Consider the following 20,171-nt stretch of genomic DNA (forward strand, 5'->3'; position numbering starts at 1 on the left):
GGATTCCAAAGAAGTAGAAGGGGCCGCCTGGGCCGTATGGGATAATATGTGAGTAGGGCGCTCACAGGAGGACACCAGCTTCCCCCCATCTCAGGAAGGTTCTGGGCACCAAGGTCTTCTAGTTGGAACTGATGACAATCCTCCCCATACCAGGGGTATACCAGGGGATACAGGGTCCTTGGCCACAGCTTTTGGTAAAAGTCCAGAACAGTTTACACTGCTAGTGTGAATATTCATGAAAACCGGGAAGACGAAGGGCGGTATTCAAAAGAGCATTGGGCTGGGAGCTCGGAAGTTGCCAACATACTATGTAGCCCTGGGCAGGCTAATCTGCCCACATAAAACACCTGTAAGAAATGTCTGCTGTGTGCCAGGCTTCAAGTTAAAACACTTCACAGAGATGATCTCATCGGATCTTTTCCACAATTCCTAGGGTGGGCGCTAATATTTGCATTAAATGGACGAGGACGGCTCATCCTTCACCAAATTGGCTACATCTTACCGCCGGGTGGGAGCTTGCGCCAGGGCGGCCTGTTTCTCTCCAGATCCCAGTCAAGCGCCTTTGTCTCCAGGACCCCCCCTCCAACTAGTTCCCCAATTTCAGGCAGCCCTCCCACTCCCCCATCCTTTCGCCACAGAAGGGAAGTCACATCTGTCACCCTCCCGCTTAAGACCTCGCAGGGAGGGGCGCAGGGCGTCCCAGTGCCCCGGGTGACGCAGCCAGCCCACCAGGCCGGAGGTCTGCGCGCCTGCCCGCGCTGGGCCCGCTGCCCCTGGCCGCCCCTGCGAGGGGCCCTCTGTCCTGCTACCGGGGCCTTGCACACCCGCGGCACAGCTGCCTCTGTCCTCCCCGGGGCCCACCCCTTCTCATCCTGGGAGAGAGGCCGCGGCCCGCTTCCCTGCCCCCAGGCTTCCCTACTGCGGTTGGCCCTGCAGCACTTGTGGGTTTACCCCAGGCTGTCAGCTCAGCGGAAGGAGAGCAGCGCGCCGTGGGGCTCTCGGTCCGCCGGCGCCCGCCGGCCACGGGGCGGGCTGAGGGCGGCTGCCCGGCGCGGTCCGCCCGATCGGGATTTCCAGGCGAGCCGCGGGAGGCAGGTGGCCGCGGGCACGCTCGGGGCGGTCGTCCCGCCGCGGTGCCGGGGCCACCCTCTGGGGCCGGGGGCGGGCCGGGGGGCAGTGCCGGGGGCGGGGCCGGGGCGGGGCCGGGGGCAGTGCCGGGGCGGGCCTGGGCGGGGGGCAGTGCCGGGGGCGGGCCTCTGGGGGGCGGGGCGGGGGCGAGGGCGGAGCCGGGGCGGGCCTGGGCGGGGGGCAGTGCCGGGGGCGGGGCCGGGGCGGGGCCGGGGGGGCAGTGCCGGGGGCGGGGACGGGGCGGGGCCGGGGGCAGTGCCGGGGCGGGCCTGGGCGGGGGGCAGTGCCGGGGGCGGGGCCGGGGCGGGGCCGGGGGGGGCAGTGCCGGGGGCGGAGCCGGGGCGGGGGCGGAGCCGGGGCGGGCCTGGGCGGGGGGCAGTGCCGAGGGCGGGCCTCGGGGGGCGGGGCCGGGGCGGGGCCGGAGCCTGGGCGGGCCTCTGGGGGCGGGGCAGAGGCGGGGCCGGGACAACCTCTGGGCCGGGGCCTGGGCGAGGCCGGGGGCGGAGCCGGACCGAGCCTGGGCGGGGGGCAGTGCTGGGGGCGGGGCTGGGGCGGGACCGCGGGGGGGGCACCCTCTGGGGGCGGGGCCAGGGTCGGGGGCGGGGCCGGGGAAGTGCCGGGGCGTCCTCTGGGGCGGGGCCGTGGGCGGGGCCGGGGCGGGCCTGGGCGGGGGGCAGTGCCGGGGCACCCGCTCCGGGGCGGGGCCTGGGAGGGGGCGGAGCCGGGGCGGGCCCTCGTCGAGCCCCGCCCACCCCCCGCCGGGAGGAGCCCGGAGCGCGCGGCGACCGCGGAGCGGCCCGGGGGGTGGCGCGCGGGTCGGGCTCTCGGGCCCCCCACACGCCCGGAGGGCTCGCGGGGCCTGGCAGACGCGGCGGTCGGCGTGGAGGTCGGTGCGCCGGCGTTGGGCCCGGCGGGGGAGGGCGGCCGTGCGGGGTCGCGGGGCCCACGCCTGCCCGCTCCCAGGTGCCCCAGGACACGGAAACCGGGAAGTCCAGCCCCGGCCCGGGTAGGGCAAGCTCGCCCCTCCCTCCCCGTCCGCCCTCGAAACTCCTGCGGAGTCTTCCCGGGTCAGACGGGCGCTCCCCTCCCCGAGGGCCCGGGGGTCCCCGGCGGGCGGAAGCCAGCGTCCCGGGGCGGGAGGAGAGCCTCGGTCGCCAAGGACGGCAGTGGCCGAGGGCCTGCTCGCGTGCGCTGGGGGCCCGCTCCCCCGCCACGCGGCCCCAGGTTCCGCCGGGACAAAGGTCAGTGGTCGGGAACGTCTGGGGGGACTGGGGAAGGCCAGACAGTCCGAAATCCTCCCGGAGCTGCTTTTAGTGGGTGATGGTGGGCGCTTTCCTTCCAGCAGCACCCCTAGACCCCGGCCTTTCCCTCCAGGAGTCCCTCTGACGCTTGGATGCACAGTCAGGGTGGGGAGGGAGAGGCCCGTGGAAGCCGGTGATCCCACAGGGGACGGGCCCAGGGCAGAGGGTGCGACCGCTGGGAAGGGGCTCTCAGGCGGCCCGCGGGCTCCTACCGTGTGCTCCAAGGCCAGTATGTAAAATAGGTAAATATGTGAAATATCGGGGAAGCCTGCCCAGGTTGGTGTGTACACAGGCGCAGGACCACCCAGGGCCCCAAGCTCTGGGACCCCGCTGCCCTCTCCCTTGTGCCTGGCCTTGTTCAGGACTACTTAGCGGTTAGGGGTGGAGCTGGGCTGAGCTGGTGTCCTTGTGGGCCAGCCCGGCCTCTGGTGGTGAAATGTGGAAATCAGGGTCCAGACGCAGGCGGTGAGCAGATAGTTGGTCTGGGTGTTGGGGGAGCCACGGAGTGACTTGCTCCCAGGACGGTGTACAAGTTCCATGGCCTCGGTTTTCCCTGAGTGTATATGTGACACCTGAATGAGCCTTTCTGCCCAGAGCTACCCTCTCCTGGGGCATGAAAGGACAACTGCCTCTTCAGAAATCTGTCTTTTTTGGGTTATATTCAGTGTGCCTCCCCGGGGGGCCTGGCCAGTACTGAATGCCAGCACTCAGCCTGCACCCCTCTTCCCTGACCTGTGAGGAAGGCTGCCTGCCCCTCCCCCCACCCATGCTGGGAGAGAGGATGGTCAGGGTGAGTCCCACTCTAGTGGCCCCCTCATTCAGATGGTCACTTGGAAGCATGGCCCTGGAAATCCACTCTTGGTGTAACTGTGCTGACTCAAAAAACGGGTGTGTGTTATTTGTAATCTCTCTGAAGTAATGCTGGGGCAATGTCCTTGCTTGGATCAGAGTTCACATGGTTCTTATGTCTTCAGAGGCACGACCTCTTAGCAGCTTTGGCATAAATAGAACTTCTTCACTTTTCAGGAGATTCATTCCTAACAGCCCCTTGTTTGTGTTGTTAGAGAAGAATCCTTCTGGGGCCAGGCTGGTGTCCTTGGCAGAGAAAACAGGATTTACTGAGAAAATACAAGTGTGAACCAGATTGTGCGTGTGTGTGTGTGTTGGGGGCAGGAATGGGTGGGTGGCAAAGGTAAAATTCCATAGGAGTTGTTGGACAATTAGGATTTGTTTTCTTGGACCTTCTTTTATGCGAACATTCCTGAGTCTAGGCTGATGTAGTTAAGATTCTCTGGGGTCACCCTCTCCCTTGGCTTGATGTTTCAGTTCAAAATCAGATGGTGGGGCTGGCAGTTCCTGAAAAAATTAAAAGTTACCATGTGACCTAGCAATCTCATGCCTAGGTATATATACTTGAGAATTAGAGACAAAAGTCCACACAAAAACTTGTACACGAATGTTCCTAGCAACATTACTCTAACAGCCCAAAGGTGGGAACAACACAAATGTCCATCAGCTGACAGATGGATAAATAAAACGTGGTATTTCCATACAGTGGAATGTTAGCCATAAGAAGGAAAGAAGTACTGATATATCCTGCGGTTTGGAGGTTTGGATAAATCTTGAAAACGTTATGCTAAGTGAAGGAAGCCAGACACAAAAGGCAGGAAACAGGGGAATCTATAGAGACAGACACATGAGTGGTTGCCAGGGGCTGGAGGGAGAAAGGCATGGGGAGTGACTGCTAATGGATAAGAGGTCATTTTGAGGAGTGATGAAAGTATATTCCGGGATTAGATTGTGGTGATGGTTGCACAACTTTATGAATGTACTAGAAACCACCAAATTGTATACTTTAAACTTGTATAACATATGACTATCTCAACTTAAAAAAATAGATGGTAGGAAGCCTGCCCTGGTTTTCAACCTTTATTATTTCTATAAAAATGGCATACTCAGTTAAAGATGTTCAGGCAATACAAAAAAAACAAAAACAAAAAAACAAGCAAGCTCAAAGAAGAAAGTAAAAATATCACTTAGTGACCACTCTTGGTAGTTTGGTTTGGACCGTGGTTCTGGTCAGAGTGTTGAGGATGGAACTTGGACAAATTATTGAACTGGTTTCCCAGATGGGGACAGAACCCCACGCCTGTTCAATGCAGAGGTGTGTGTAAAAGTACAATGGATGCTAGCAGATAGAATGGTGACTTGTCTGTGTGTACGGGGCTGGGTATCTATCTGATTGTACTCAGTGGGATTAGACTTTATATGCTGTTTCCGGGCTTTTCCATGGACAACTTTTTTTTTTCTTTTTTTAAAAAAATATTTAATTTATTTATTCATGAGAGACAGAGAGAGAGGCAGAGACAGAAACAGAGGGAGAAGCAGACTCTTCGCTGGGAGCCCTATGTGGGACTCGATCCCAGAATCCTGGGATTATGACCTGTGCCAAAAGCAGATGCTCAACCACTGAGCCACCCAGGTGCCCCCATGGACAACCTTTTTTTCCCTCCCTAGGACTTTATGTTTTTAGAGTAGTTTTAGGTTCACAGCAAAAGTAGAGGGGAAGGTACAGAGATTTCCCATATGCCCCCTGCCCTTGCGCCTTCCATTGCTTTTCCCATTATCAGCATCGCTTACCAGACTGGTACATTTGTTACAGTTGATGAGCCTACGTGGACACAATCACCCAAAGACCATAGTTTGTTTGTTTATAAAAATATTTTATTTATTTATTCATGAGAGCACAGAGAGAGAGGCAGAGACATAGGCAGAGGGAGAAACAGGCTCCTGGTGGGGAGCCTTATGCAGGATTTGATCCCAGGACCCCAGGATCACGCCCTGAGCTTAAGGCAGATGCTCAACCATTGAACCACTGAGGCGTCCCAAGACCATTGTTTGTTTGTTTGTTTATTTATTTATTTATTTATTATTTTATTTATTTATCCTGAGAGACACAGAGAGATGCAGAGAGAGAGGCAGAGACACAAGCAGAGGGAGAAGCAGGCTCCATGCAGGGAGCCCGACGTGGGACTCGATCCCAGGTCTCCAGGATCACGCCCCGGGCCGAAGGCAGCACCAAACCTCTAGGCCACCGGGGCTGCCCAAGACCATAGTTTATATTAGGGTTCACTCTTGGTCTTGTACGTTCTACGGGTGTGGAGTAGTCATGGACAAAGTTTTCATGTAAAATATCATCCATTCTGGAAACACATGACTCCAGAACATTCCATCGTATGGGTGTTTAATAGAGTAGTCTGCCCTTTATGGAGGTTTTGATTGCTTGTGGCATCTCCCATCGATTGAGGCTGTTGGCATAGCACTACTGCTACGTTAGAGCATGGGACTCAATTGCAAACATGCTTTTTGACCTCCTTAGGGTAGTTAGGAACACAGGTCTGTGGCTTAAGCCCACGGATTTGGTGTCCCGAGTAAGTCATGGCAGCAGGGTCTAGCTGTCCTTGGGGCCAGGCGAGAATTGGCACTGGAAGAGCCGAGGGAGGGTTGGGGTGTCCAACAGTGTGGGGTAGGGGAGGCTGCTGAGCAGGAAGGGTGGAATGTCAGAGGGATGACACTCCCAAGAGTGTCAGAGGCTAGTAGGGGAGAGAGGCACAGATTCCTGGAGAGGCCTCCCACAGTGTGAAAGCACTTCCCCTCCCCTGGCCTAGCTACGGCGGCCCCTCAGGCCCCACACCCTTCCACAGGGAGTGCAGAGAAGCGGTTTGCTTTCATGGAGGGTTAGCCCTTTGGGGAAGCCAGCTGATGATCCTTGGGGACTGAGGGAGCAGGGATTCAACTCCTTTGGCCAACCCACCATCTGCCAGGCCTATGCTGGGGTTGCGGGGCTTTCTTCCCTGGGATGGAGACCCTGGTGGTTACAGCCTGGGAGTAGGCCTGAGTGATGCCCTGGCAGCATGACATGTGTCTGCTGGCCCTGTCACCTGCCCTCCTGGCCTCCCCACATTGTTTCCTGAACTCCCACCCCCTCCCTTCCTGCCGCTGGACTTTGGGTTCTAAGCTTTGCCTTTGGTGGTGAAGGCCCACGGCCCCTTGATTTTCAAGGCTCCTCCTGAGCTGGCCTGGGTGGTCCCATGTGACCGGACCTGTGGTGGACCCCGTCTCCCCAACGAGCTGTGTATCCTTTCTATGTGCCTGGGCCAGCCAAGTTGGAAGCAGTTCTCTGGTTCTCCCCAGCCTCCTTGCTGGCTGCTAGTCCCAGGGGCAGGCTGGCACGAGGGGCTGTGTGGAAGGGGGCAGGTGAAGTGCACCCCTTCCATAGCCCGCCTCATTGTCTGCCACATTCATGGGCTCTGCTGTCTTCCTGGGATCCTCTCCTGACCTCTGGCTGGGTCCCTGGGCCCTCTTGTGTCCTGGCCCCAGGAAGTATTCTCCTTCTGGCCCAATTGGCAGATTCAGTCTGTTGAACACTCAGGGGACGAGCTATGGACCAGCTTTTTAAAGGCGGGGAGCAGTGAGAGTGGCACTGCCTCTGGGGACTTGTCTTGGTCAGAGTCCTGCTGAGGACTCAGTTTCCTCATCTGTAAAACAGGTGGAATGTACAAACCTCCATGCATTGAGGACTATTTGGCTAATGGGAAACAAAGTTAGATCCCTTCTAATCTGTGCTACCCCCACCATTCCTAGCTTCTCTCTGCAGGGGAGAAATGAGGCAGTGCACATCTGAGTACCAATTAGATCAGTGCCTGCGGGTCCATAAGCTGCCTCTATAACCATGGAAGGCTCTGGGGGCCATCCTGGGGGGGGGGTCACCATGTCCTGGAAATATGTGCCAGAACATCTCACGGTGTCCCCTCCCACTGCAGGGGGTAAACGGCGGCCCCAAGAGTGGGGAAGGGCTGTGCCCGAGGCCACACAGACGATGCAGACTGGAGTAGTGGCCTTCCCCTTCTGTACTGCTGCCTGGAAGGGCCTGGATGACTTGAAACATACTTCCCCAGTGAGCCCGGCAGCTTTCTTGTGTCCTTCAAGGTTGACCTGAGTCCAGTTTCTTATTTCCTTGACCTCTCCCTCTCCCCTCCCCCTGAACACCCCCTCCCTGAAGCCCACCAGAGCTGCCGCCTTCTCTGCCTACCCGGTGCAGGGTAAGCTTTGTTGCTTTCCTTAGCGTTGCCCTCCGGCAGCCTGGCTTACTCCTGCCTCTCCTTGGAGCCTGCACGGGCCAGGAGGAGTTTTGATCGATTGCCTGCCGCCCTTGAGCCAGCATCTCCCCACAGGATGCTCTTGGGATCGCAGCTCCTCAGACAGCTGGGTGCCCACCCTAGCGAGCCCCGAGGCCTGCAGCACTAGCGCCTTTCTCTGGGGCTATGCTGGGCTGGGGACAGGGCTCCTCGCCGCAGCCCCAGGCCGGCCCCTCGGCCCTCCCCTCGGCCCTCCATGGAGGCAGACTCTGGGACGCACCGGATGGTCCAGGCCCGCGGGAGGATGGGCCTGGGGGGCCGTCTCCCAGGCTGGCTCGGAGAGCCCAGGCAAACTGCTACTTTCTTTTTCCTTTGTGCTCAGCGGTTCAGTGTCTAGTGGGCCAGCCCGGCACTGCCCTCCGCCTCCGATGTCCTCCACCATCCGGTTCGGTGCCGAGCATTGGTTCTCAAATTTTAGCTCCTTAGGGATTCAGCCAAAGTTGGTTCTCGGTTTGCTGGGAACTGGTCACGCTGCCCCAGTCCCTGTGTGAGCGCGAGCCTGGCGCACACTTGGCCTACAGGTCTGGCTTCTGCCCTCTGCAGGTGCTCTCACAGATGACCACTCCCCTGTCCCAGGCATCCAGCACCAAGCACCACCTCTGACCAGAGCCTGCATGATCAGTGCTTCTCCCCCACCCCGTGTCTTACCAGCAGACATTTCTTCCCATCCCGTCTCCTGGGGAATGTTGCTCAGCAGTCTTGGGCACATCTGCTGTCCCAGGAATGCTCAGGGGAGTGACTTGCCCACTGCAGGCCCCCTTTCCCCACCCATGACCAACCATGATGGTATCATATCTTGTTTTGGAGATTGCTCAGCATAAACCTGCTAACTGATCTCCTTAGACCCGGGGCTCAGGGTGGTGGCCTGGGAGCTGCACAGAATCCGGCGTCTGCCCAGTGCAGCATGTAAGGAATATTGTAGCTACTTCCTTTAACGTGGTCTGTGCTTGCCAGTTGCCCACTGCTGTGCACCTGCCCAGCTCCCCTCATCGACCTCCTCCACCCTGCCCTTTGAGTCTGCGAGGCCTGCCTTAAAAGGACAGAGACCGTATCTCTGTGTGTGTGTGTGTGTGTGTGTGTGTGTGTCTGTGTGTGTCTGTGATTATGGCGTCCATAGCACAGAGCACACCAAAAAGCGGGAAGCTGGTTAATGCATGTTGAGTGAACAAATTATATATGGAGTGAAAAAATGCACAACAACTTGTTTAATGTGTGCAAAAAGTAATATTGGAGGTGCACAGAATATCTCTGGTAATGGGGGCAGCATGCCTTGGAGAAGGGAACTGGGTGGTTGGGGAATGGGATAGAGTTAGGGTACACCTTGTTCCTTTGCAATTTAGTTCCGATGTTACAGAATTGGAATTTCATTAATATATAGTCACATAATTTAAAAAGATCCAAGTCATGGGGTACTTGGCTGGCTCAGGCAGTAGAGCACCTGACTCCTGACCTTGGGGTTGTGAGAGTTTGAGCCCCACTTTGGGTGTAGAGTTTACAAAAGAATAAAAATAAATAATAAATGAGAAAAGATCAAGTCTTTGCATCTGAGGCCTTTCTTGCCGCGGGCCCCCTGACCCTGCCAGCTCTTGAGCCCCCTGACCCTGATGCAGTCTCTCCTCCTACCCCAGCAGTGCCTGGTTCAAGATGGGGTCCCAGGTCTCTGTGGACATGGGAGCCGTGCGCGTGGTGATCGTGGGTGGTGGCTTCGGTGGGATCGCTGCTGCCAGCCAGCTGCAGACTCTGAACATCCCCTTCATGCTGGTGGACATGAAGGACTCCTTTCACCACAACGTGGCAGCCCTCCGGGCCTCCGTGGAAAGTGGTAATGGACTCTTTTCTGGGGCTTTCTTTGTGAGAGTGGTCTTGTCACCACTGTGGGGCCTGGGGGTGGTTTTCTCCACTTAGGGCAAGGCCTAAGTGCCACCTTTAGAGAAGCTCTGGAGAGTCTTAAGGCTACTGGCCTTATGCAGCTACCATCTCAAGGCCGTAGAAGTAAGAGCTGGGCTTCCCTGAGGACCTGGTGAAGCTCAGGCTGGTGCTCTCGGGGCAGGGGGGAGCGGTAATTCCCAGAATACCATTGGCTCGGCTGTTTGGCCAAGGATACACCTCAGGAAAGGTTTCGAGTCATTCTGGCTTCCTGCAGAGAGCCCAGGTTTACTCTGTGATCTCCTCTGTGCCCATTCCCCAGGCTTTGCAAAAAAGACATTCATTTCCTACTCGGTGACCTTTAAGGAGAACTTCCGGCAGGGGCTAGTCGTAGAGATCGACGTGCAGAATCAGATGGTGCTGCTGGAGGATGGTGAGGTGAGCGTGGCGGGGGCTGAGCTGACCCTCAGCTGGCTTCGAGAGGCCCCCAGGAAGCCGCAGCTGCTGGTGGGAGGAGACCTGGGTGGTCTCAAGGGTGCAGACCCCTCTGTGGCCCCTACATGGTGCCGGCTGGATGGCACATTCCTCACACGCAGAGGCCTGGCCACAGCAGCCACGGGAGTGTGGTGGCAGCCTCTCCTGCGCCTTTCCTGTACGCCAGGCACTGTGTTAAGCTTACTTAGTCTCATGTCATGCCCTCCATGACTCCGTGAGGGAGGTGGTATAGCCTCGCTTTATGGAGAGGCTCAGTGGCTTGTCCAAGATCCCACAGCTGGTAGGAAACTCAGCCAGGATTTGAACCCAGGCAGTTTCACCCCAGAGAGTCTATGCTCTGAAAGCTGGTGTTCCAGAATAGGCCCGGCCTGGCTGGCCTGTGGGGGCCCTCTTGGCTGTGTAGGTACACACATGATCCCACATCCCCTGGATTGGGAGGTCCCTGGGGCAGAGGCCTTCACTCATCTCTGCATTTCCCAGCCCCAAGTAGAGCCCGGAGCCTGGCACATACCTGCAGTGACGGGGGATCCATCCGTGAGCCACCATATGTCGTGCTGCCAGTCACCTCCAGCCTGGCCCTCCACTCTATTCAGAGCTAAGGGGCAATTGGAAAGAGGGGACACAATTGCTTTCCTCAGTGACTTTGTGAGAATCAGTCTTCCTTGAATTAATTTTAGGGCTGAGGAATCTCTTGGCTGGAAAGGTGACCAAGTCTCCTTGTCCTGTGGTTTAGGCCATGCTTCTCAGGGCCCTAGAAGGGACCATGAGGGCATCTTGGGTCTCCACGGGGTTGGGCAGAGAGAGAGACAGCCGCACTGTGCCCCCTCCCACCAGAGCAGCAGCTCTGATTTTGTCCACTTCATGCATTTGGGCTCCAAACAGAATTTCTCTCCCTCCCTTCCTTTCTTTGTGGGAGCAGAGGAAGTACCTAGGAGATTCCAGACCAACTCCACACTGGCAGCTGGAGTCTGCTTGTCTGCACAGTATCTCCTGTGCCCTGCTCGCTCACTCGCCTGCCACCCATCCCTGTGTGTGTCGGCCCCAGCAGGAGCGTGTTGCGCTCCCTCAGCTGTCTCCCGGGTTCCAGGGCCACCCCTTGGCCTGCTCAGTGGCGGGTTTGCTGCTTTCAGAGGAGGGCGGCCTCGGTGTGCTCCCTGCCCGGCGTGCCTGATCGCAGGCAGAAGCGCAGGCCTGCCCTCACCTCTTTTCCTTTGCTCCTCCCAGGCCCTGCCCTACTCCCATCTTATCCTGGCCACCGGCAGCACCGGGCTCTTCCCGGGCAAGTTTAACCGGGTTTCCAGCCGGGAGCTGGCTATCCAGGCCTACGAGGACATGGTGAAGCAGGTGAGCTGTCTGTTGGGAGAACCCCAGGAGAGGAACCACTGGGGGGACATGGGAGGCACAGCCATGAAGATGGAGGGTTAGCGGGAAGAGACTCCCTGGCGGGGACCTTTGTCCCCGTCATCAAAGTCTGGCTGGGAGCACCCCAGACCTCACGTAGTGACTGCTCTGTATCCCCGACTTAGGTCTCTTGGAGTCTTGTGTGCACAAGGCTCTGTGTTTTAGAGAGCAGGCTTGAATCCATGATCTCAGGCGGTTTTCACCAAGAGGTGGCCAGGGTCTGGCCCCACTGAAAGATGGGGAGTAGAGCCCCCGAGAAGGATCCCCCAGCCAGTGCTACCGCGGGACCACAGCCGGGTTCTGCCCTCTCTGCCAAGCTTCTGAGAAGCCTGGAGAACCTCTTGCACCATCATGAACAGATGTGAGTGCAGAGGTGAGGATCCTGGCCATGAACCCAGACAGACCTGGGCTGGGGTCACCTGAGTGGCAGCTCTCGGGGCTAAGCGAGGCCCGAGTGAGAAGATGCAGGGAGATGCCCAGAACGACCCGGCCCCAAGGAAGCCCATCTGGACCCAGATTTGGGAAGGGTTCTCTTCTCCTCTTTGGCCAAGGAGCCGGCACCCTCACTGAGCCCCGGGCACGCTGGGGCTAAGGGTGTGTTTCTGCTTCTTTCCACCCCAGGTCCAGCGCTCACAGTCGGTGGTGGTGGTGGGAGGCGGCTCTGCCGGCGTGGAGATGGCAGCGGAGGTTAAGACCGAATTCCCCGAGAAAGAGGTGGGCATGTGGCCTTAACTTTGGGCTCCCAGAGCCCGGCGTCTCTGTGTCATCTAGGGAGTACGGGGATTGGCCCGGCTCTGCCATGGGGAGTCCCCAAATGTCCTCTGTTCTGCCGGTGGTTTTTCCCAGAGAGCCAGGCTGTGTCCACATTCAGTGAGGGGTCCTGCACTCCGGTCCCACCAGGGGCACTGAGCCTGGGAGAGCTGCCTTGCGGAAGGTGAGCTCTCGTGTCCCCGTGGTGTTCCCACCCCTTGAGATAGAAACGTAGGCTGGGGCACCCTGGTGGCTCAGTGGTTGAGCGTCTGCCTTTGGCTCAGGGCGTGATCCCGGGGTCCTGGGATCAAGTCCCCATTGGGCTCCCCATAGGGAGCCTGCTTCTCCCTCTGCCTGTCTCTTCCTCTCTCTCTCTGTTTCTCTCATGAATAAATAAATAAAATCTTGAAAGAAAGAAAGAAAGAAAGAAAGAAAGAAAGAAAGAAAGAAAGAAAAAGGAAGGAAGGAAGGAAGGAAGGAAGGAAGGAAGGAAGAGAGAGAGAGAGAGAAAGAAAGAAAGAAAGAAAGAAAGAAAGAAAGAAAGAAAGAAAAGAAAGAAAAGCTTGACTCCCTCTTTTTGCTGGTAGCTGGCCTGGTCAAAGACACCTGCAGTTGGCGTTTGGTCTGGGGGAAGCAGCAGCTATTTGGTCGTCAGGAGATTGTCGCCCTTGCCCTGCGTGGCCACATGGGTGCCAACAGAGCAGGCCCCTCAATGCCCGTGCTGGGGAAGGACTGGCCAGCACCCATGGCAGGGTGACCCTGCTCCCTTTTAATGATGGAGGGAGGGAGAACCTGCCTGGAACTCTGGAGAGAAAGAGACTGTCCTCACAGGTTGTGGAGGCTCAGCTGAGGGCTGCGTGATGAGTGGGGATATGGGTCCTTGAGGCAAGAGCTCGCTTGCAGCTGATGCCAGACCAGCTCCCGAGAGCCCCGTGAACCCTGTGGCTCGTGCTTTTCTCCCAGAGAAAGGCAGGTCGGTTGTGAAAAGTAAGATCAGCACGGGCTAATTTAATTATATGGCTGTTCTCTGACAAATTATTGGAAATTATTATGCGTGATGGATATAAAAGTTTTTAAAGTTTGATTTATGGGGCAAAGACCAGTCTGAAGTAGTAAGTAACTCAGTATGACTTCCACATGTTTATGATTGGTGAACAGATCCCAGTAATGGTGTCCACCCTTTATGAAGGACTCAGTATGTGCTGAGTTATGTACTTTGTACATGTTTTCTTTCTTTTTTTTTTTAAGATTTTATTAAGAGAGAGAGCATGCGTGCATAGGCGCGGGTGGTAGAGGGAGGGGCAGGGGCAGAGGGAGAAGAAGACTCCCCACTGAGCAGGGATCCCAAGGTGGGGCTCGATCCCAAGACCCAGGATCACGACCTGAGCCAGTGGCAGACGCTCAACCACTGAGCCACCCAGGCGCCCCTGTACATGTTTTCTCAGTCCATCATCACAAATTTCCTGTGAGTGAGACTGGATCCCTTTTTGACGGACTCTTTGGGAGGTGTCCGAGTGAGTATCTGAGATGACACTTCAACTCAGGGAGTCTGACTGTAAAGCCCAAGCTTTGAACGTCATTCCAGGCTGCCCCCTGCTTCCCTGTGCTTGCCTGTCAGATAGCAAGTAGACGTGCCTGGAAGAGCCAGTTTTAGAACCAACTTTAATGTAAACGTCAGCCTGATTTACAGCTGGAGTGTCAATGGCTTATATAGAGACTACAATTAGGGATCCCTGGGTGGCGCAGCGGATTGGCGCCTGCCTTTGGCCCAGGGCGCGATCCTGGAGACCCGGGATCGAATCCCACATCAGGCTCCCGGTGCATGGAGCCTGCTTCTCCCTCTGCCTATGTCTCTGCCTCTCTCCCTCTCTCTGTGACTATCATAAATAAAAAAAAAAAAAAAAAAAAAAAATTTAGAGACTACAATTATTGGTGCCCAAGGACGCTTTATTTTTTTTTTATTTATTTATTTTATTTATTTATGATAGTCACAGAGAGAGAAAGAGAGAGAGGCAGAGACATAGGCAGAGGGAGAAGCAGGCTCCATGAACCGGGAGCCCGATGTGGGATTCGATCCCGGGTCTCCAGGATCGCGCCCTGGGCCAAAGGCAGGCGCCAAACCGCTGCGCCACCCAGGGATCCCCCCAAGGACGCTTTAAAAGAATTTCCACATGGCTCTGGGGTGGGGTGTGGAGGGTGTGGAGCCCTGGTGCTTTCTGAAAGAGTCTCAGGGGATCTCTGGGTGGCACAACGGTTTGGCGCCTGCCTTTGGCCCAGGGCGCGATCCTGGAGACCTGGGATCGAATCCCACGTCGGGCTCCCGGTGCATGGAGCCTGCTTCTCCCTCTGCCTATGTCTCTGCCTCTCTCTCTCTCTCTCTCTCTCTCTCTCTGACTATCATAAATTAAAAAGAAAAAAAAAAGAATTGAAAGAGTCTCAGACTAGATGTGGGCTCCAGCCCAGCTGGCGTTACCTGGTTCCGGCATTGGGCGGATTACTTCTCTGGGACCTCGCTGACCTGGGGAGGAGCGAAGGGAGACAGACTCATGTGTTTCTAAGCCTCTCCTTCTCTGCCCTGTGGTCGTTTGTCCAGGTCACTCTCATCCACTCCCAAGTGGCCCTTGCCGACAAGGAGCTCCTGCCCTGTGTCCGGCAGGAAGCGAAGGAGATCCTGCTTCAGAAAGGCGTGCAGCTGCTGCTGAGTGCGTGCAGGCTCCCTTCCCGCCCTGCCCCTCTCCCTCCCAGAGGCTTCCCACTGTCCCAGCTGGAGGGCCCTCTGTGTCTTGGGGTTGAGCAGCTGAGCCCCACTTTCCAGCTGGACTGGTACTCACAGGATGCCCACGCCATGCAGGCAGCACTGTGCTGGCTGTTGCTTTGGACACAGTGGAGGTGGTGCCCCTTTGCTGAATGATTTAAAAAATCACCTAAAGGGATTGTGGTAGACAGAGTGGGTACTTTTGTATTCAGAGGGTGATGAGTGAGGAGTGTGACCTTTGTTGAGAGCAGGAGGGGAGAGCACCTCCCAGCTTGTTTGAAGACTGAGGCCCTAACCCAGTGCTGTGACCACCAAACTTCATGGGGCTCAGCCCCTGCGGTTTTCACAGGGAGGGGTGACATTTCTGCTCTCGACAGACCCCTCCTGGCTCTTGGTCTCCTTGTACCTGGCTGTGCGGTACTGCAACCACCTTTACTTTGAGACTGGGGGAAGAGTATCGTAGAACGTAGAGTATTGGCCAGCTTCTGGACCTTTCTTGCTTTCACCTTGGTCAGTGGTGTGCCTGGTTAGGACAGTGTGGCTGACATTGTGGGAGGTTTGGCTGATGTTGTCCTCAAATAGCTTTTCCCAGAACTTCTTGGGAAACTCAGCTTCACTTTCCCGCACTGCTTCTGGGAACTTTCCTCCCTTTGGATCCTCTGTTGTGGCTGGATGTCCACATCGTGCTTCTTGGGGCAGCAGGGTGGACTGGCAGGGGGCAGGGAGGAAGCAGGAGCAGAACGGTCACTTAGTGGGGCCCACACCCTGATGGCCTCCTGCTCACGGATCTCACCTGACAGGTGAGCGGGTGAGCAACCTGGAGGACCTGCCTCTTAACGAGTATCGAGAGCGCATCCAAGTGCACACGGACAAAGGCACGGAGGTGGCCACCAACTTGGTGATCGTCTGCAACGGCATTAAAGTCAACAGCTCTGCCTACCACAGTGCATTTGGTAAGTGGCCCACTACCCAGGCTGCTTCCTCACCCTCCGGCCTCTGCAGGCTGTGGGCCTCTTCCCCAGGAATCAGCATCGCCCTGCCTTCCTCCCCCACTCCCAGCAGCTCAGGGCTCTTCTGAATGGTGACATCAAGCTTTAAATTCAGGTCTGGGTCCACTCTTGCAGTGCCTTCCTCCCTGTGGCCATGATTTAGCCTAGGGTGGCCCAGGTGACCAGTCTTTCAAAATCGGAGCCCGCCCCCTCGTGGTGAGAGCGGGGAACAGGTTTCAGAGCGAAGGAAGGATCCATTGGTTCACTTTCTTTGAACACGGAAGGGAGAAAATGCCTGGGGTCAGGCCCAGGAATTTCAGTCACAGGTGTGCTGTTCTCCCCAGACCCTGATCCAAACGTATGGCCACTGAGCTTGGAATGACCACTTGGGGAGGAGAGGAAATAACGTGGCCTCAAGTTCAATATGGAAGTCAACTAAGTGGAGGCTGCCGGAGGTGGAGTCATGCTTCCCCCCACCGCCTAGCATGAGCTGGAGACTCTGTGACTCTTCCTCACTCCCCATGATTGGTGTGTCCCCAGGTCCCCGTCATTTTCTCCATAGCACCCTTCCTGGACATGGAGCTCCTTCCAGGACATGGAGCTCCTGTTTGGGTCCTGCCTGAAAGAACTGGCCAATCCCAGGAGGAGGAGGCTAGTCCAGGCCATGCGTGGGGCTGGGAGTGAGTGCTTGTAATGGACGGAGATCCCAGAATTTTATACCCACTTGTCTTAATGTTATATTTTAAAAAATAATTCCTTTAAGTCCCTTAAAAAGAAAAGTTTATTATTTACTAGAGCCCTGCCTTATTTAAAAAATCTGATCCCCCCCCCCCCCAAATAAAACATCTGATCCATGTTCAAAGGGAAATTCAAGACTTGGCTAAGTTACAACCTAGTCATTGTTAAGTTAATCATTGTTGATGGAGGTAACTTACAGAGTCATACACATCGTATAGAGTGGCACATGCTGTCTTTCTGACCAGTTTCCGTCCCGGAACAGTAACCTTAACTTTGCAGTAAGAGTTCGGAGGTGGGGACTTCAGGCAGAAATAAATTAGGTGGGATGTTTGGCCCTTGAGGATATGCTTTTGGAAGATGGTTCAGCCAACACCAGAGGGTCATCTTCTCCATGTTCCAGTGGCCACTTAACAGGATTTCAGGGTTGGCTTTGCCCGACAGATGGTCACCTGGCCAGCAATGGCGCTCTGAGAGTGAACGAGTACCTCCAGGTGGAGGGCTACAGTCACATCTACGCCATTGGCGACTGTGCGGACGTGAAGGAGCCCAAAATGGCCTATCACGCCGGCCTCCATGCCAGCGTCGCCGTGACCAACATTGTCAACTCCAGGAAACAGAGGCCCCTCAAGGCCTATAAGCCAGGTAAGGAAGCCCCTTGTACTTCTGTTTTAAGAGAGCTGGGTTAGACATGGCGAAGCATTTGGGGGCTCTAAGATGAGTGGCCGCGAGAACAAGCTCTCAGAGCTGGTGATGGAAAATATCCCTCTGGAACTCTTTATTTTATTTTTAATTTTAAAAAAAAATTTTATTTATTCATGAGACACACACACACACACACACACACACACACACACACACACAGAGGCAGAGACACAGGCAGAGGGAGAAGCAGGCTCCATGCAGGGAGCCCGATGTGGGACTCGATCCCGAGCCTCCAGGATCACGCCCTGGGCCGAAGGCAGGCACCAAACTGCTGAGCACCTGGGGATCCCCCTCTGGAACTCTTTAAAAATAAATCAGGGACTCACCCATCTTCCTAAAAGTCTTAAGCGTTTCCCTGTCCTCAGACCAAAGGTCCCGGGTGAGTTTGTGCTCAGGGAATTGTAGGCCCACGAGTGGGGAGCGGGAGTCTGGTTTGTGCACATGTGTCTGCTCCACAGGTGCACTGACATTCCTCCTGGCCATGGGGAGAAATGACGGCGTGGGCCAGATCAGTGGCTTCTATGTGGGGCGGCTCATGGTGCGGCTGGCCAAGAGCCGGGACCTGTTCGTCTCCTCCAGCTGGAAGACCATGCGACAGTCTCCACCTTGAAGCGGAGCTGGGCGGGAGACAGGTACTGCCTCTAGTGCACTGAGATTGCTTGACAGGTGGGCCCCGCCTGAGGAATGCCCAAGGGCAAACGTCCTCTTCCTGGACTGAGATGCCAGCCAGGGATGTACTGATCAGAAACACAACTTGCAGAAAACCAAAACTGGGAGAGGGAGAGAGCCATTGCACAATGACCCCCTCTAGAGGATTCTTTCTGGGTTTGGCGAGGTCTGCCTGCTGGGGAGGGAATAGCCCGCCTTCTCTCCCCCAGGGTCCTCATGCGTGTGCACGTGTGCGTGTGTGTGCACACGTGTTGGCATTCAGGAGAGCAGGAGAGGGCAGGGTCTCCTGGTGGCTGGTGTCCTGTCAGGGCAGGAGGGGGAGCCTGCATGGTGAGACCAGCTAAAGACGGGGAGCTGGGGCAGAGATGACCTGCACCCCAAGCCTCTCCCATCACGTCATGGGTGGGGAAGCCCATGCATTCTGCAACACCCAGGTGTTAGGTGGAGCCTGATTTCAAACTGTTAGTCCCTCCAGTCTTTCATGTTCAGGATGCTTTCTGTATTTCCATTTCTAGGTCCTGATTAATACACCACAGGTTACATTTAAGAAGAAAGAGTTAGGTAAACTCCCCGCCCAGTTAGCCCGTCCTAACAGACAGTGAGGTTTTACAAAGCTATCAGGTTAAGCCTGCAGCCTGGCCTACCAGCCGCTGGAGATGTTCAGGAGAGGCAGCTGAGCTAACGTGACCCTTGGGGGGGTTGCCATTGGGCTCCCATTGAGGGAGCAGAGCGGGCTCAGCAGGTGAAGCTCTTCGTGCAGCAATGCCTGCCTCTGGCCGTGTGAAGGTACATAAGCGACTCCTCTATCCGGGAGAGCACCTCAATCAGAGGGAGTCTGTTTTGGAAGACAGCTTAAACCTCGTAGTGGAAGTGGTTGGTGATTTCGTCTGAGTAAATGCAGGCCCTGCTCACCTTTGATGATGGCCCCTGGGCACGTGGCCAGAGTCCTGGGGACACCAGCCTCTCTGAGCTGCTGTCTGGGTTGTGGCCCAGGTTGGTTCCATTTGTTCCCTGGGCCTACGTGAGACCTGTGCCTCTCCCCCATAGGATGGCTGCCCCACTGGAGGCCTCACCCAGGACTCCCTTCCTGTGGACCAAGGCCAACCAGGCTCCCCTTCTGGAAATAGGACCTGCTGCCACCTGAGAGGCGCAGGCCATTCCGTGCTGTCTGACCTTGGGGCCTAGCAGGGTGGGAGGCTCAGCCCATTGTTCTGTTTGTAACGTTTTACAAGCGTCCATCCATGGGGACACAGTTCTCCAAACTGAGGAAAATGTTGCAATAAAAGACTATATTGTAAGAAAGACACTGGATCTTCTGGGTTTTTTTTTTTTTCCTTTCATTTTCTTTTTCTTTAAAAAAAACAAAACAAAACAAAAGCCTGAAGTGAAATCTTTTTAGGGGTAGATACAGATGCCATGGGGTAGGGGTGGGGGCAGTAAAACAGGAAAGGAAAGCACCAGTGAGACACCTTTCTCGGTTTCTTCTCTCCACCACTGAACACAGACAGCCAACAAAGCCCAAGTCACTTTTACGCCCTCTTCCCTCGCAAGAAGGAGAAACAAGGTATTAAGAATTTCGAAAGGATTTTTTTTGTGTGTGTGTAAAAGTCAATGCTATAAATCTAAAACGAAGTCTGTTTCTTTTTTTTTAAAAAGTTCTAAAACAACAGGAAGAAAACACATGGAAAGAAACCCCTTGTGGAGACCTGGGTAATTACAGACTGAGGCTCTGAAACGAGAATATAAAATGCAGAGGGCTCCTTCCGTGGGCAGGACCTGCGCCGGCGGCCTCCGTGACCCGCTGCCCTGCCAGCTGCCCTCGGCTCCCCTGCTGTCACCCTTCCTCTCTCCTTTTAAAAAATAAACCCCCACTCCTGTGACTTCGATCCTTCTCCGATTCCCGTCGGCAAGCGCGGCCGGGCAGGGGGTGGCTACTTGGCATCGAGCTTGGCCATCTCCTGCACGTAGATGCCGATGCTCTCGCTGTCAAAGAGCAGGAAGTAGACATTCTTCAGTGAGGATGTGCTCGAATCGTCAAAGTGGGCCGAGATGGCTTTGAGGGTCACCTGGGCTGCCGTCTGTTTGGGGAAGCAGTTTCTGTGCCAGAGGAAAAAAAAGAGCTGATGTCACTTTGGTTCCCAGGACCCGTGGGATCACTTTGCCCTCAGCCTGGGGTAGG

At 56.1% G+C, this 20,171-nt stretch overlaps 3 protein-coding genes across 9 annotated transcripts in view; 1 reads left to right on the plus strand and 2 right to left on the minus strand.

Annotated features, from left to right (window-relative positions):
- LOC129509421 (basic proline-rich protein-like) overlaps positions 1 to 8,009 on the minus strand; it is a 13,366-nt gene extending 5,357 nt beyond the window's left edge. Inside the window, exons 1-2 of the mRNA XM_055324863.1 lie at positions 7,848 to 8,009; positions 1,599 to 2,647 (exon numbers count right to left, since the gene is read on the minus strand). Of these exons, the coding sequence (XP_055180838.1) occupies positions 1,599 to 2,647; positions 7,848 to 8,009 (1,211 nt within the window). The remainder of the gene's footprint in view (positions 1 to 1,598; positions 2,648 to 7,847) is intronic.
- AIFM2 (apoptosis inducing factor mitochondria associated 2) lies at positions 1,899 to 19,872 on the plus strand. 7 transcript variants are annotated; one of them, XM_055325037.1, is made up of 10 exons: positions 1,899 to 2,014; positions 9,256 to 9,449; positions 9,816 to 9,931; positions 11,213 to 11,332; positions 12,011 to 12,103; positions 14,733 to 14,841; positions 15,695 to 15,847; positions 17,063 to 17,263; positions 17,782 to 17,955; positions 19,040 to 19,872. In XM_055325037.1, exons 2-9 carry the CDS (start codon positions 9,272 to 9,274, stop codon positions 17,931 to 17,933), a joined length of 1,122 nt encoding a protein of 373 aa, XP_055181012.1. In that variant the 5' UTR covers positions 1,899 to 2,014; positions 9,256 to 9,271; the 3' UTR covers positions 17,934 to 17,955; positions 19,040 to 19,872. The 7 variants fall into 7 exon arrangements, with proteins under 7 accessions (XP_055181012.1, XP_055181011.1, XP_055181014.1 ...); XM_055325036.1 differs by having other exon boundaries at positions 19,649 to 19,872; XM_055325039.1 differs by having other exon boundaries at positions 9,259 to 9,449; positions 19,649 to 19,872.
- The window catches only part of LOC129509485 (core histone macro-H2A.2), a 48,635-nt gene continuing 48,023 nt past the window's right edge, over positions 19,560 to 20,171 (minus strand). The window contains exon 9 of the mRNA XM_055325043.1: positions 19,560 to 20,089. Coding sequence (XP_055181018.1) covers positions 19,924 to 20,089 — 166 coding nt within the window. The 3' untranslated portion in view covers positions 19,560 to 19,923. The remainder of the gene's footprint in view (positions 20,090 to 20,171) is intronic.

This window comes from Nyctereutes procyonoides, unplaced genomic scaffold, assembly GCF_905146905.1.
Source record: "Nyctereutes procyonoides isolate TBG_1078 unplaced genomic scaffold, NYPRO_anot_genome, whole genome shotgun sequence".
In the NCBI taxonomy this organism is placed as follows: Eukaryota; Metazoa; Chordata; class Mammalia; order Carnivora; family Canidae; genus Nyctereutes; species Nyctereutes procyonoides.

Coding starts and splice junctions, on each gene's coding strand:
- AIFM2 (XM_055325037.1), top strand. CDS start 9,272: ATGGGGTCCCAGGTCTCTGTGGACATGGGAGCCGTGCGCGTGGTGATC. Junction 12,104..14,732: donor CCGAATTCCCCGAGAAAGAG/GTGGGCATGTGG, acceptor TCGTTTGTCCAG/GTCACTCTCATCCACTCCCA. Junction 15,848..17,062: donor TGCCTACCACAGTGCATTTG/GTAAGTGGCCCA, acceptor TTTGCCCGACAG/ATGGTCACCTGGCCAGCAAT.